Consider the following 14,763-nt stretch of genomic DNA (forward strand, 5'->3'; position numbering starts at 1 on the left):
TGGTTTTGTTGTGACTTTGAAAGACTAAGAGGTTTTAGCTTTGGTTCAATCTCCATTAATGTCTCAGCCTTGGCTAAGCACTAAGTGATCTATCTCCTGAAATTGTGCCCGTCTGACCTTGGGTGCCCCTGAAAGGCCAGTGTTTATTTGGCTAAAACATCTGAAGGGCTTAAATGACCTGGAGTCTCCATCTGTGCCTGTGGCCCCTGAAAACAGACTGTCACCCAGGCTGGAATGTAGTGGCATCATCGGCTCTGGGAGATGCATCCACAGCACATGGGCTAGACACACCCACTGAAACCCACACGGGTTCCTATTTTTGTATATAGGTGGTTTCCCAAAAGGGACTTCGTTTTAAAGGCAAGACTAGGCCGGGCGCGGTGGCTCAAGTCTGTAATCCCAGCACTTTGGGAGGCCAAGGCAGGCGGATCACGAGATCAGGAGTTCAAGACCAGCCTAGCCAACATGGTGAAACCCTGTGTCTATTAAAAATACAAAAAATTAGCCAGGCATGGTGGCAGGCGCCTATAATCCCAGCTACTCGGGAGGCTGAGGCAGGAGAATTGCTTAAGCCCAGGAGACAGAAGTACTGAGTCGAGACTGCACCACTGCACTCTAGCCTGGGCAACAGAGCAAGACTCCGTCTCAATCAATCAATCAATCAATCAATAAAGGCAAGATTAGGGAAAGAGTCCCTGTGAGGGAATGTGCCCTGGAGGACGGTATAATGACAGATTGCTTTTTTTTTTTTTTTTGAGACGAGTCTCACTCTGTCACCCAGGCTGGAGTACAGTGGTGCAATCTCGACTCACTGCAACCTCCGCCTCCCAGGTTCAAGTGATTCTCCTGCCTCAATTTCCTGAGTAGCTGAGGTTACAGGCACATGCCATCACACCCAGCTAATTTTTATATTTTTAGTAAAAACGGGGTTTTGCCATGTTGGCCAGGCTGGTCTCAAACTCCTGACCTCGGGTGATCCTGAGGCCGACCTCGGCCTCCCAAAGTGCTGGGATTACCGGCGTGCGCCACTGCACCCGGCCCCAGATTGCCCATTTTAAAGAGGCCTAATCGTCTCTGAGGCAATGACGCAAACACAGATCTTAGAGACCCGGGTACCAGTTCTGGCAGCACCATTATCAGTGATGTATTTACCCCGGGTGGGCCTCTCGCGTTTAGCATATGTTCTGAAACTCCCGCAAGCATTTCCGGGCTTCTTCAAGAAACTGCTTGTGCAACCTGTTTTGCTGTAAGAGCTGCTGCTGCTGGTCTCGGATCATCTGACTGTGCCGGTCGTCGTCGGCGAGGCTGGTGCCCGATGGGGAAGTGGTGCTGAGCTCAGATCCTCTCTCCCTTTCCTGGGCTCTCGTGGGGGAGGACTTCAGATGGGCCAGTCGAGCTCTTCTTTGCTCCCTCCTCTCTTTTTCTAACTCAGCCTTGTAGTGGATTTCCAAGCTCATATCTGGGTGTTCCATTTGTTCAAGCGACTCCAGTTGTTTTTGTCTTCTCTGCTCCATCTCTGCTTTCTGCCTTTGCCTGGATGCCGTCGAGCCCGCTCTGTCTGCCTGGTCTTGAAGGTGGAGCTGAAGGGAGCCCTCTGCCAGCGTGCCCAGTTTGGGGGTCTCTTGTCCAGATTCAGTGCTATACAATAATGAGTCCTCTTTGTTGATAAATATACCTGCCTCGGGAGACAACGTTTGACTTCCATTTCTAAACGTGGGCTTGACCGTGCCCTGATATTTTTGGTTCTGGGCCTTGCCCATGAACGTTTTCAAGTCGGTCTTGGACGCTGCCTGCTGCGCCTCCTCCTCTGCTGGGCTCCTGGGTTCCCCGGCAGGCAGCATCTCTGGGTCTGCCATTTTCTTCCCTCTTGGGGTCCCAGCGCCACACTCTTGCATCTCTGAGAAGGCATGCTCTTCCCCAGGTCTCTGGTCCATCCTGGGCTTCAGTGCCAGGTACAAGCACAAGTGTTTTTTCAGCTTTCTGTTTATATTAAACAACTCTTCAAAGGCCAACTCCAGCTCTTTCTGCCACTTGTTCTTCTCCCGGAGCGTGCACTGAGATGCTGGGGACACGGCTTCCCTTCTGCAGCTGGAATCAGCTGGCCACAGCTGCCCGAGGTCTCTCAGCTTCCCCTCCAGACTCTGTCCCTGAGAGCGACTGGTCAGGGCTGGAACAAAGCAAACTGCCCCCTTTCCCAGTTGCCTCCTCCCCGCCCGAGCTGTTCCTTTCTCTTTTTCCTCCACAAGCCCGATTTCTCCCACAGCAGCCACGAGTGGGTTTGGCCTTTCTAGGTCCGCCCCTTTGCTCCTCCGAGGATGGATGGCACAGCGGCCACCCCCAGACTTGGTCGAAGGTTCTGGCCTTCCCTTTCTCTTCTCAGGCGGGGCCAGGTGAGAATTCATCCGACCCGTGGCCTTTGTAGTCTGTGGTTTCTCTGGACTCGCTGCTGTCTTCCGGGGCCTGGAGTGCCTGGGGTGTTGCTGGCCCAACTCTTCCCTGCAACTCCTCTCTTCACTAAGGGCTGCTCTATGCTTCTCCTTGGCCCTCGGGGGCCTGGCTGATCTTCGCTGGATGGGCCCCTGTGAGTCAGGCTCATTTTCCCTGGCCCGTCCTCCTCCCCAGCCTAACAGACGTGCTGACTGCAGCCTGTCCAGGCCACCGACGTGCAGGTGCTGCGCCTCCTGATACCCTCTCCTCAACTCCTCAGCCAAGCGCTGGAGCTGGTAGTTTTTCCACAGCTTGGCATCCGCTCTTCTCTGCAGAGCAAGATCGCCTTTGCCCCGGGCTTGTAGCAATTTGTGCTTTTTCCTCCAAAGCAGGTCTTCGTTATCAGGACAGAGGCTCAGCCACATGGCTCCATCCATGTTTCTGTTCCTGTCTGCGAACCCAGCAGATACAGCTTCCCAGGGAAGGTGCTTGGAGCCAAAAGTGGAGGGTTCAAGGGGCGCCCCCGGGCCTGAGGAGCCACAGAAGCCACAACTGTTCCACAGCAAACCTACGAGGAAGGGAGCACAAGTGCAGCTTTCCAGATCGCTCCCAGGAGAGTGAGCAAAGCCCTGGAGACAAGCACACGGGATTCTCACTGTGGGGACAGGCTGCAAAATGTGCCCCTCCAAGCTCTCTTGACCCGTGCCCACCAGGGCCCACTCTCAGCCTCCCAATTTCTGTCCTGTACACTTTTGACAAGAGCCTGTAGGGCAGTTGTTTTGAACAGAGTGTGGTGTTGTTTCCCAGGGGACATTGGCAATGTCTGGAAACATTTTCTATTGTCACAAATGCAGGGAGGAGGTGCTCCGGGGCCTGCAGCTGGGTGGAGGCGAGGGAGGCTGCTGAATACCCCACACTGCACAGGAGGGCTGCCCAAGACAGCGAATAACCTGGCCAGAGATGTCAGTAGTGCCGAGACTGACAATCCCACCCAAAGGGCAAGGGTTAGGATTCAGGTAGGGATGGAGGGGCACAAAGGGCAGCCCTTGCAAACAAATATTGAGAAGAGCAGGTGGATGTAAAAGAGGAAGTCTAGGCCTCTGGAGGGAGAATTGATCGTAAAGGAAAGGAGGAAGAGACGGGGCAGGGAGGAGCCTGCCAAGCATGTGTGTGTGCAGGAGTGTGTGCACACGTGTGCAGGGGTGTGTGTGGGTGTGTGCACATGCACATGTGTGCAGGGGTGTGTGCGCATACATGTGTGTGCAGGGTGTGTGTGCATACATGTGTGTGCAGGGGTGTGTGTGCATGTGTGTGCAGGGGTGTATAGAAGTGTGTGTGCAGGGGTGTGCGTGCATGTGTGTGTAGGAGTGTGTGTGCAGGGGTGTGTGTGTAGGGGTGTGCGGGCAAGGGTGTGTGTGCAGGGGTGTATGTGCAAGGGTGTGTGTGTCTCCATGCATGTGTGTGCAGGGGTGTGTGTGCATGTGTGTGTAGGAGTGTGTGTGCAGGGGTGTGTATGCAGGGGTGTGTGCACGTAGAGGTATGTGTGCGTAGGGGTGTGTATGCAGGGGTGTGTGTGCGTGGGGCTGTGTGTGCATAGTGGTGTGTATGCAGGGGTGTGTGTGCGTGGGGCTGTGTGTGCAGGGGTGTGTGTGCATAGCGGTGTGTGTGCATAGGGGTGTGTGTGCAGGGGTGTGTGTGCCTGGGGCTGTGTGTGCAGGGGTGTGTGTGCATAGCGGTGTGTGTGCAGGGGTGTGTGCACACAGGGGTGTGTGCGTGTGCACATCTGTTTATGTTTCTGTGCACATGTCTGCACATCTGTGTGTACAGGGGGGTGTGCAGGTGTGTGTATGTATGCATGTCTGTGTGTGCCTCTGTGTGCATGTCGGTGTGTGTATGTGTATGTGTCCGTGTGGGGCATGCAGGTATGTATGTGTGCATGCAAGTCTGATACTTGAATCCAGTAGAAACCAGAGAGGAGGAGAAGCTGGTGTTAGCTCTCTCTTCATGACTCCCAGCTCTTTCCTTTTATAATGATCAGAGAAGGACTCTTCCAGGTCTCTTTGGCATCAGGAAGGGACCCATGCTTTGTCAGGCCTTCCTAGGAAAGGAGGGGCATTTACACCAAAACAGTACGGGATTGTGTCTGTTGCCACGGGCAGCTGATGCCAGAAACAGCCAGATCTGTGAGCTGCAGGAAAGGCTAAGGGACAGCCACAGTCGATATGGAGTCCCCCTCCACTGCTCCTTCCCTTCTTTCATCTTAGTCTATGTGGAACCAGGCTAAGCCTTTGGAGTCAAACGTAGTTGCAGTTGAAGTCACATGTAGTTGCAGGAGTCAGAAAATACTGCATCTACATTACAGCTAACATTAACCGTGCAGGCTCCCCTCTGAGCACTGGGCATGTATCCGTTCATCTTTTTTACAGTAATCCTTTGAGATACGAAGCTCCTACCCCCCCGGTTCACAGACAGGGAAACTGAGGCAGGCAGAGATGAAGATGCTTAACCCAGATCACACAGCTGGTAAGTGGCAGAGACAGGCCCTCTGCTGCTTGGACGAACCCCAGCACCTTTGACCAACCTCAGGTGGTCACACTGCAGCTGGCTTTGACTTAAGTTTTCTAGTGGGAGGTCCTTGCACCTCTTGGTAAATCAGATCACACAATTAGAATAGTGGTTAATATTATATTTAGCCAGATCTGCCAACCACCATGATGATCAAGAGAGAAAGGGAGAGAGAAAGCTGGGCCCTTCAATGCAATGATAGAGATTTTTGACAAAGGTGCCACGGCAATTTAATGTGGGGAAAGAATAGTTTTTTTGTTTTTCAACAAATGATGCTGGCACAGTTGGATATCCACAGGCAAAAAATGGGAATTCACAGCCTTATCTCACCCTATATACAAAAATTAACTCACAATGGATCATAGACCTTCATCTACAACTATAAACGCTTAGAAGAAAACGTAGGTGTATATTCATGACCTTGAGTCAGGCAAAGATTTCTTAGATACAACACCAAAAGCACAACCAATAAAAGAAGAAACGGATAAGCTGAACATCATCAAAATTAAAAGAAAAAAAAAAACCTTTGTGCTTCAAAAGATACCTTAAGTAAAGTGAAAATACAAGGTACGGACTGGAAGGAAATATTTGCAAATCATATATCCAACAGAAGACTTGAATCCAGAACATATGAACACCTCTTACTACCCAGTAAGATGGCAAATAATCCCATTTGAAAATCAGCAAAAGAAGGACAGGTGTGGCAGCTCACACCTGTAATCCCAGCACACTGGGAGGCTGAGGTGGGCGGATCACTTGAGGTCAGGAGTTCGAAAGCAGCCTAACCAACATGGTGAAACCCCGTCTCTACTAAAAATACAAAAATTAGCCGGGTGTGGTGGTATGCACCTATAATCCCAGCTACTCGGGAAGCTAAGGCAGGAGAATTGCTTGTATCTGGGAGGCAGAGGTTGCAATGAGCTGAGATTGCACCATTGCACTCCAGCCTGGATGACAGAGTGAGATTCTGTCTCAAAAATAAATAAATAAAAATAAAAATCAGCAACAGATTTAAATAGATATTTCACCAAAGAACATAGATGTGTGGCTAATACAGCACATAAAAACATGTTCAACGGCAGCGGTCTTTAGAGAAATGCACACTGACCCTGCAGTGTCCTGCCACCTCACATCCACTCCAACGGCTGTCGTCAAAAAGACAGACAATAGCAACTGTCGGTGAGGAAGGAGGGGGAGGAATTGGAACCCTGTGCACGCTGCTGGTGGGAATGGAAAATGGTGCAGCCACTTTGGAAAACAGTCTGGCAGTTTCTTAAAAAGGGAAACACAGACTTACCCTATGACCCAGAGATTCCACTCCTAGGTCTATAACCAAGAGAAGGCCTGAGTCCACAAAAAGAAACCAAAGCTCAGAGAGGTTGAATAACTTTCCCAGCTCACATGGAGGAGCTGGCCTCAGACACCAAAGACCACCAGGAATGGCCACGGGGATGTCCAATTAGGTGTGGTGAGGTCGGGGCTGCTGTGAATGCCCCTCTGTGTGTCTCGGAAGGTGCCTGGAGGCCCCAAGGTTCACAGTCTATTTCTGTGCCAAGAGCCGTTGGCTCACACCCCTTGTCAACCAACAATTAGTAAAACCTGGACAAGTCTTCCCTGCTCTGGAAGTGCCCCCAGCCCGTTCAATGACCTCAGTGCACCCCGTGCCAGCCCCACTGGCGTGGGCATCCCAATGAAGCAGCGTCAGTTTTCCTGGAGACACGCAAACGGGTAAAAACTTAACACATTTGGGCAGAGATCTTTGGGATAAGTCTAGAAAATTGCAGCCAGCTCCATCCTTCAGGAATCGATCCCCGCTCTGACACCATCAGATGCAACCTCGTCCCTGCTACCCCAGCTCTCCTTGCTCTCCCCTCTGAGACCCTCCCCACTTACTAACTTGAGGCAGAGGGCAGGGTCTCACGTGGACTTGTGCAGGCACTGGCAGGGAAAGCAACAGAGCCTTAGCTGAGCCCAAGATGACCAAGGAGAAACAGCCGTTCACCTGTTGCACAGCCTGCTGGGATGCCTGCCTCTGCCTGTGATGCCCAGGCTGATCTCCAGGCAGCCCAGTGTCTCTCCAGCCCTGCCACACAGGACATCGGGTGCCCTTGGCAGGACACTTGCCAATGAAGACAGCCATGGTTCCAATCAGGGCCCTCGCTACAGCTCCCCTCCCAGAGGCACCTGCCCTCTCTGGTTGCTTAGAATATTCTAGAAGGGGCGGGGGTCCTGGCGCTCCTCTGTCCTCCACATCCTCTGAGTGTTCTGAGCATCTTGGGCTGCTTTGGTGTTTTCTACTCCCCCGCTGCCCTCTGGTCCTGCCCCCCCGAGCTGACAAGCCTGCCTTCTGCTGGCTGCCTTCAACCACTCAGAGAAAGCACAGCTCCCCCCTCCGCAGAAGCCGCGCTCGGAGCAGCAGAAGGAAGGCGAGTGGACACCAATCTGGCCTCCGGACAGCACCAGGGCCTCCCACAGAGCGGAGTGGACACTGGGCCCATTCTCCTCTCTTGCTCTCTACAGCCCCGTGGCCCCAGCGCAGGAGCCAGCCCGTGGCAGCTCCACCCCAGACCGATCCGATCCCAGCACCTGGGCCCAGGAATGTGCTTGGCCACCAGATTCCCAGCGATTCTCACGAAAGTCAGGCAACCTCTGGCCTACAGCTTGAGAATGACGTCCAAGCAGCTCGCCTTTCCCTGGGCGGCCGCTCAGACAGCTTTTTAGCCAAGGCAGACCTCACCCAGGGACCCTCCACCCAGGCAGCGTGGAAGTGCCAGGGCCCACAGACAGCACCCCCCCGCCCCCCGCCGGCCTCCTCACCCCCTCCGAAGGAGACTCCAGGCCTGCTGTGCACTCCTGTGGCATCGGGGGGCGGGGGGCAAGCATCACAGTCATAGGGAGTGTGAGGCGCCCAGAATGGGGGCTCCACAGTCAGGCCTGCACCCCGGCTGCAGGATACCAGATCCTGCGGTTCACTGTGAGACCTCCGCCTCTCTTGTCTGCCTCACGCTGCCCCCTCGCACCCCCAAGGTGTGACAGCATTTGAACAATGCACGTGCCCATCTGGAGCCCTCTGCCTCTCTCGTCTGCCTCACGCTGCCCCCTCGCACCCCCAAGGTATGACAGCATTTGAACAATGCACGTGCCCATCTGGAGCCTTGGGGTGGGCCTGTGAGAGAGTGGCCGCCCACCCCAGTCCCCACCAGGTGCATAGTCCTGCGGCTAAGTCAGGGCGGTTGTGACAAAGGCTCAGACCCTCCAACTACCAGGCTGTGTTGTGACGAGGCTGCTGGAGCCCCAGGCACCGTGACGGGAATGGGTGAATCCACCCACAGTGGGTGACTCTCAATGTGATACTAGCCCGGTACACTTGGATACCCAAAAATCAACGTGGCAGACGTTGTACCCCAGGAGAAGGCCCCCCCCGAACAGACACGGGGGACAATGGCAAGCATGGCCATCCCTGAGGACAATGGCAGGACCCAGAGTGCCTCTCTCCTCCTCAAGGCATGAACTGGCCCCTCCAGATACAGGGACAACCTTTTCTTCCCACCTCGGCCTGTAACAGACACGACACAGGCCATACCCTTGGCTAGAGTCACTGCAACGTGATCCGGAGGGTGACTGTGAAAGGAGCCAGCGGGGCTGCTGTGTCGGTTTTCCTGGAGACACGGAAATGGGTACAAACTTAAAACATCTGGGCAGAGGTCTTTGGGATAAAGTCCAGAAAATCACAGCCGGCTCCATCATTCAGGAATTGATTTCCCCCATGACACCATCGGATGCAACCTTGTCCCTGCCGCCTCCAGCTCTCCTTGATTTCCCCTCTGAGCTCACAAAAAGAAACAAAAGCTCAGAGAGGCTGAATAACTTTCCCAGCTTACACGGAGGAGCTGGGTTTGAATCCAGACATCACACTGATCAGCACGCAGACGCGCAGGGTTTCATACTCTTCCGGCATTTCACGTACACCTCTTGCCATCTCACCGCCTCACCATAGGAGGTGAGGCCTATTCCTATCCGCACAATCTGACAGGGAAACTGAGACTCAGAGAGGTTAAGTAACTTGCCTAAGGCCACATAGCTCGTAATCAGGGCAGCAGGGATTCCAGGCCGAGCAGGCAGGCCCCTGATCCAGGCTCCTAGCCTGCTGCCCAGGGAGGTCAGAGCTGGAAACCACTTCCACAGCACAAGGAGACTCTGCTTGGACTGTGCTTGGCCTCACGTGACCTCTGACCTCCCTGGCCCTCCTGTGACCCTGACAGGTGTGCTGAGCTTCTGAAGGGTGGGAAGGCCTGCAAGGGGCCTGCGTGCATTCTGTGTGCATCGACCCAGGACACCACAGTTGGTGCCTCTGAGTTCATCACGTCAACCATCCCCACCTTCTTTCTGCTCAAGTACTTGATTTGTCAACATGCACAGAAGGGTGAGACCTGGCCATGGTGCTGCTTGAATCTTGTTAACAGTTAGGCTCTGATTCAATAGTCTGGGTGGGGCCCAAGACTCTGCATTTCTTTTTCTTTTCTTTTTTCTTTTTTGAGACGGAGTCTTGCTCTGTTGCCCAGGCTGGAGTGCAGTGGTGCAATCTCAACTCACTGCAACCTCCACCTCCTGGGTTCATGCAATTCTCTTGCCTCAGCCTCCCAAGTAGCTGGGACTATAGGCACGCGCCACCATGCCTGGCTAATTTTTGTATTTTTAGTAGAGATAGGGTTTCACCATGCCGGCCAGGCTGGTCTCAAACTCCTGACCTCAAGTGATCTGCCCGCCTTGGCCTCCCAAAGTGCTGGGATTCCAGGCATGAGCCCCCGCGCCCGCCAGACTCTGCATCTCGAAAGTGCTGGGATTCCGGGTGTGAGCCCCCACGCCCGCCAGACTCTGCATCTCTAAAGCGCTCCCAGGGATGCTGATGCTGCCATCTGGGGGACCACACTTGGAGTACTGCGGCCCTGGCAAACCATCTCTTCCAGGAAGCTGCATCTTGCTCTGCCTTCCTCCCCTGCCAGCAGCTCAGCCCTGATCATCTCTCACCTGAGGCCCTTAAAAGCCTCCCAATCAGCCTCTCTGCCCCCGACCCCCAGGCCTGCACCCCGTCCTCTCCCGCACTGCAGCCCGGCGCTGTCTAACTGAGCGACCTGGGTTACATTTCAGCATCCCCCACGTGATTCCCTGCTGTCCACACCAGCAAGTCTCTGAGTGCAACCCGCAGCCACGTGCATCATAATCAGCTGAGCTGCTGGTGAAGGGGTAGATTCCTGGGCCTCACCCCTGACAGATCCTATCCCAGCCCCTGCGGGAGGGGCCCAGGAATGCAGCCAGTTCACCAGCTGCCCTGCCAAAGCCTGGCAATCTCTGGGCCTAGAGGCTTGAGAACGGTCAAGCAGCTCGCCCTGGCTCCCCTGGGAGCCACCCTAGCCTGGAACGCTGCACACCAGACAGGGGTGGTAGAGCTCCTGGCCATTCCCAAATGCCCCACACCCAGCAGCGCCTGGAATGTGCTCACGCAGGTTCCTCGTGACATGGACACACCCCCTTCCCCATCCTACCCACATGTCCCCAGCCCAGGCCTCGTTCCCACTCCCCCAGGATGCCCCAACCCTCCAAGGGAACAAAGAGAATGCTCTTCCCTTTCTCCAGAAGCCCAGCACCCGGGCCACACAGTCGAGCACTTTGTCTTTGAAACATAAAAATAGCTATAGAAGGGCTCCCGTTAGCTGGCATCGGCCAGAGAGAGAACATTTCCATATAATTAGAGCTTACCCTTTCATATGGAAAGTTAGACATTTCTCTGCCTAAGGCGCCTACGTAGAATATGTAATTTGACCTTCTTTGGGGGAAATTTTGGATTGTCTTTGGGATGATAATATAGGAAATCCCTCAAGGGCTTTTAAAATGTAAAGAACAGAGGTCCCATAAACTAAGTGACCCCAGAATGCAATTTGGGTTTTTTAAGTCGCCTTTTTAGAGCTTCCTGTGTCCTCCCCTCCCTGGTCGTAACTGTCTGACAGCAGCCACACAAACAAGCTTATTAAAATTGTGGTTTTTTTGGCCGGGCGCGGTGGCTCACGCCTGTAATCCCAGCATCTTGGGAGGCTGAGGTGGCTGGATCACCTCACGACAGGAGTTCGAGACCAGCCTGACCAACGTGGTGAAACCTCGTCTCTACTAAATACAAAAAATTAGCCAGGTGTGGTGGTATATGCCTGTAATCCCAGCTACTCAGGAGGCTGAGGCAGGAGAATCACTTGAACCCAGGAGGCGGAGGTTGCAGTGAGCCGAGATCGCACCACTGTACTCTAGCCTAGGCAACAGAGCAAGACTCCATTTCAAAAAAAAAAAAAAAAAATGTGTTTTTTAATAAAGTAAGTAGAGTCCGAGGTGGTGGTGGGCTCTTCCACAGGACCACTGCCTGAGCTTTCACACCTGACCTTATCAATTCAAAGCTGTGGGCATCCCCGGATACAGATAACCCTTGGGGGAGGTGGAAAATTGTTGCTAGACTCTAGCCTAGAGGTTTTTAACAGCTTGCACAACTGGCCAAATCTTACAAGATAAAAAAAGGTAATGGGAACACATCTAAAACTTATATGTGGGTCCCTAAATCCAACTATGCAAGTACAGAGGTGGGTGTGTGGAGCAGCACAGGGGACAAAAGACGCTGGGCCACCAGAAGGGCCAACGTGACTGTCCCCTGAGTGAACAGAAATGCCTCTAACATGCGAGCGAATGGTGCAGCCCAGCCGGCCCGACCTCACCTGGCCGTGCTAGGAGGCAGTGGGCAAGCGGCACGCTGTGGTGCCCAGGACGCCGGCAGGCACAGCGCCACGTCCACGGGCACCGCCTGTTCCCACCCTGCAGGACGCCACAGCATCAGACGAGACGGCCCGTGTGAAGCGCCGAGAACAGAGTCTGGCTTCCGGGAAGGCTCAGGAAATGCCGAGAGCTCGGCAGAGACACCCACGTGGTGCTGGATTCCACGCACGAGGAACTGATGGGCAGACGTGGAGCTAAATGATGGTCAACAGCTACGAAGTGCCTGTGCTCTAGAAATGGCCACTTTGATCATGTCACGGGATAAAGTTTCAAAATCAATAAAACCGTGATGAAACGATCAGGAATAAACCTATCCAGAAATGTTCAAGGCCTAAAGGAGATGCACGGGCTGAAGAACAAGGAGCAAATCGGAACGAGGGAGAGGTGTGTCTTCCTGGACAGTTCTTGGGAGAGGAGGAGGGCGGTAAGGACGGGGAGAAGAGGCCGCAGGCTTGGAGTCCAGGAGGAGAATGAACTCCTTTGGTCAGGAGGGGCCCACTGACCAAAGGTCCTAGGAAGAAAAGCCAACGGAGGTGAGGTGGGGCAAGGGTGTTTGCAAAGGATAGAAAAATCTAGAATGGCAGAGTATGGTGCTTAACAGTACTATGTGACCTAGGCCAAGCTACTTCACTCTGGGTGCCTCAGTTTGCTCTTTAGGATGGGGATGATAACAACAGCAGCACCCATCTACAGAGATGCCAGTGCTTGTCACCACGAGAAGCACCTGAAATGCTTGGGGAAGAGGGGTGGTACTTACTGTGTGTGTCTCCAGATGACTGAGCTAGACCACACAGAACACATTACAGGGAGGCAGAAGCTGACAGGGGGGCAGGAAGCACTGTCTCCAGGGCTGTCTTGAAATCATTGGGCTGACTTTGTAGGTAGTGAGACGCCCATCACTGGAGGCATCCGAACCAAGCCCAGATAAAACAAACATCAGAAACATTTTTAACTCCGTTTCTCTGAGTTCTAGCCTCTAAAAATACCCTCCATGACACCCTGTGTGCTGCCAGAGCCTTGGTTTTCGCCCTCTTCTCCCCAACTCTTAGCTACGTCCCAGTGGCGGCGGGGGGGACGGGGGTCCCAAGCCACTGCACTGGGTTTTGGTTTCACTATGTTGCCCAGGCTGGAGTGCAGTGGTGCGATCTCAGCTTACTGCAACCTCCACCTTCCGGGTTCAAGCAATTCTCCTGTCTCAGCCTTCCCAAGTAGCTGGGACTACAGGCGCACGCCACCATACCCAGCTAATTTTTGTATTTTTAGTAGAGACGGGGATTCACCATCAATATGCTTACAAACTCCTGACCTCAGGTGATCCACCCGCCTCGGCCTCCCAAAGTGCTGGGATTCCAGGCATGAGCCACGATGCCCAGCCTGCACTGGGTTTTGGACTGGCTGTGTTAGCATCACCTGGGGCGGGGGTGGGTCACGTTAGAATGAGTCCTGGCTAGGCCCACAGCAGGCTTTTCCACCCGAATACTGGGGCCACAGCTCATGAATCTGTGTGTATCCATATCCTGGGCTGGGTCAGCTCTCCAGGGTGGAGATGGTTGGGCAGGCAGCCTCTGGGGGCAAGCTCGGGCTCAGGCCTCCCCTTGACCAGCTTCACAGAGACAGACACTGAGGCAGACTGACCTCCAAACTCCCAGCTGAGACGCCAGCTCCCCACGTGGGGGGCTTACAGCTGATGCAACCGGTGGCTCACTAAACATACCTCGACAGCGTCCGTTACCGCTTCCCTGCAAACCTCAAGATCCTAAGCACCCAGCCTAGGTCAGGGGTCCCCAATCCCAGCAGCTGTTCCTGCTTCCTGAAGACCCCCCAGCCCAACTCCTCCAATAACCATATTCATCTCCAACCCAGTCCCACCAGCTTCCCTCACTCTCCTTCCCATCACACTGCCTGTGGGGAGCCCCGTGGTGCAGGGACTTTGCCACTGGCCTTGCGAACACACGGCTTGGAGCCCCTCCTTGGCCCACTCTCCGGGGCCCTCTTGGGAGCCTCGCTAAACAGCTGGGCATGGAAAGAACCCCACCCTCACCACAGATGGGAGCAGACACAGAGAGCCTCAGCCCCGCAGTGGTTTCAGGGGCCCACTGACCAAAGGTGGCCGGAATCGCTTCCCCGCCTCCACCTGCAGCCCGGCCTCTGCCCTGGCTGGCTACTCATAGCAGGCTGTTGCCATGGGAACCGCAGAGCTGTTGAGCTGTGACATCACGGCAGGGGTGAGGTCAGGGACAGCTGTGAGCCAGCCAGGGGGCAAGCGTGTAGGTTAGGGGATCAATCATAAAGATTTGGCTCAAGCAGCCGGGAGCCACGGGGGCACCTGAAGGCGCCATTTAAGGAGGTGTGGGTGAACAAGGACAGTGCTCGTGGCCATACCAGGCAGAGGACATCTTCTTGTCTCCAGCCGGCGGCATGGAGACCTCCCGGGGTGTCATTCTCTCTGAGCTGTCAGGCCATTAAGGAGGTACACTTCAAGGTCAGGGTTCCTGACAACGCTTGCCATCCCTTCTCCTGTAGGGACAGCATCTGTTCACGCTTCTAAACAGCTCCAGAAAGCCATCGTTAAACTGAAACCCACTGGAGGCGGGGGAAGAAAGAATCCCGTCAACCACCTGCCCACACAGGAGGAGAAGCCACACGTACTTGGCCTCGTTTGAGGGCTAGTTCCCCACAGACAGTTTGATCAGAAGGATGGGCGAGGGAAGCTGGCAGGGCGAGGCTGGGGATGAACATGGGGCACTGGGGGAGTCTGGCCGTTGCAGGGGGTCTCCAGGAAGCAGGAGTAGCTGCTGGAAATGGGGGCCCCTGACCTAGTCTGGGTGGTTGGCATCTTAAGGTCTGTGGTAAAGTGATGACTGGCATTGTCAAGATATGTTTTTTGTTTGTTTTTTAGACAGTCTTGCTCTGTTGCCCAGGCTGGAGTACGGTGGCGCAATCTCGGCTCACTGCAACCTC

The 14,763-nt window shown here is 54.3% G+C and overlaps 2 protein-coding genes across 4 annotated transcripts in view; both read right to left on the reverse strand.

Moving 5' to 3' along the window:
* The window catches only part of TIMP2 (TIMP metallopeptidase inhibitor 2), a 73,238-nt gene that overhangs the window by 37,177 nt on the left and 21,298 nt on the right, over positions 1-14,763 (reverse strand). The window contains exon 1 of one of the 3 annotated variants that reach the window (XM_054670208.1): positions 13,904-13,939. The exons of 1 other annotated variant lie outside the window; for it this stretch is intronic. Coding sequence is in view for 1 of the 2 variants with exons in the window: in XM_016933040.3 (XP_016788529.1) it covers position 12,560 (1 nt within the window). In the remaining variant the exon portion in view is untranslated. Of the gene's footprint in view, positions 1-12,559; positions 12,649-13,903; positions 13,940-14,763 lie in introns of those variants that run through there. One more of the 3 variants, XM_016933040.3, reaches the window with a different exon arrangement.
* CEP295NL (CEP295 N-terminal like) lies at positions 1,114-13,971 on the reverse strand. Its single transcript, NM_001280207.1, is given in 3 exon segments — positions 1,114-3,056; positions 12,560-12,701; positions 13,904-13,971. A coding segment is annotated over 1 exon segment (1,692 nt). The 5' UTR covers positions 2,865-3,056; positions 12,560-12,701; positions 13,904-13,971; the 3' UTR covers positions 1,114-1,172.

Source organism: Pan troglodytes, chromosome 19 (assembly GCF_028858775.2).
Source record: "Pan troglodytes isolate AG18354 chromosome 19, NHGRI_mPanTro3-v2.0_pri, whole genome shotgun sequence".
Taxonomy (NCBI): domain Eukaryota; kingdom Metazoa; phylum Chordata; class Mammalia; order Primates; family Hominidae; genus Pan; species Pan troglodytes.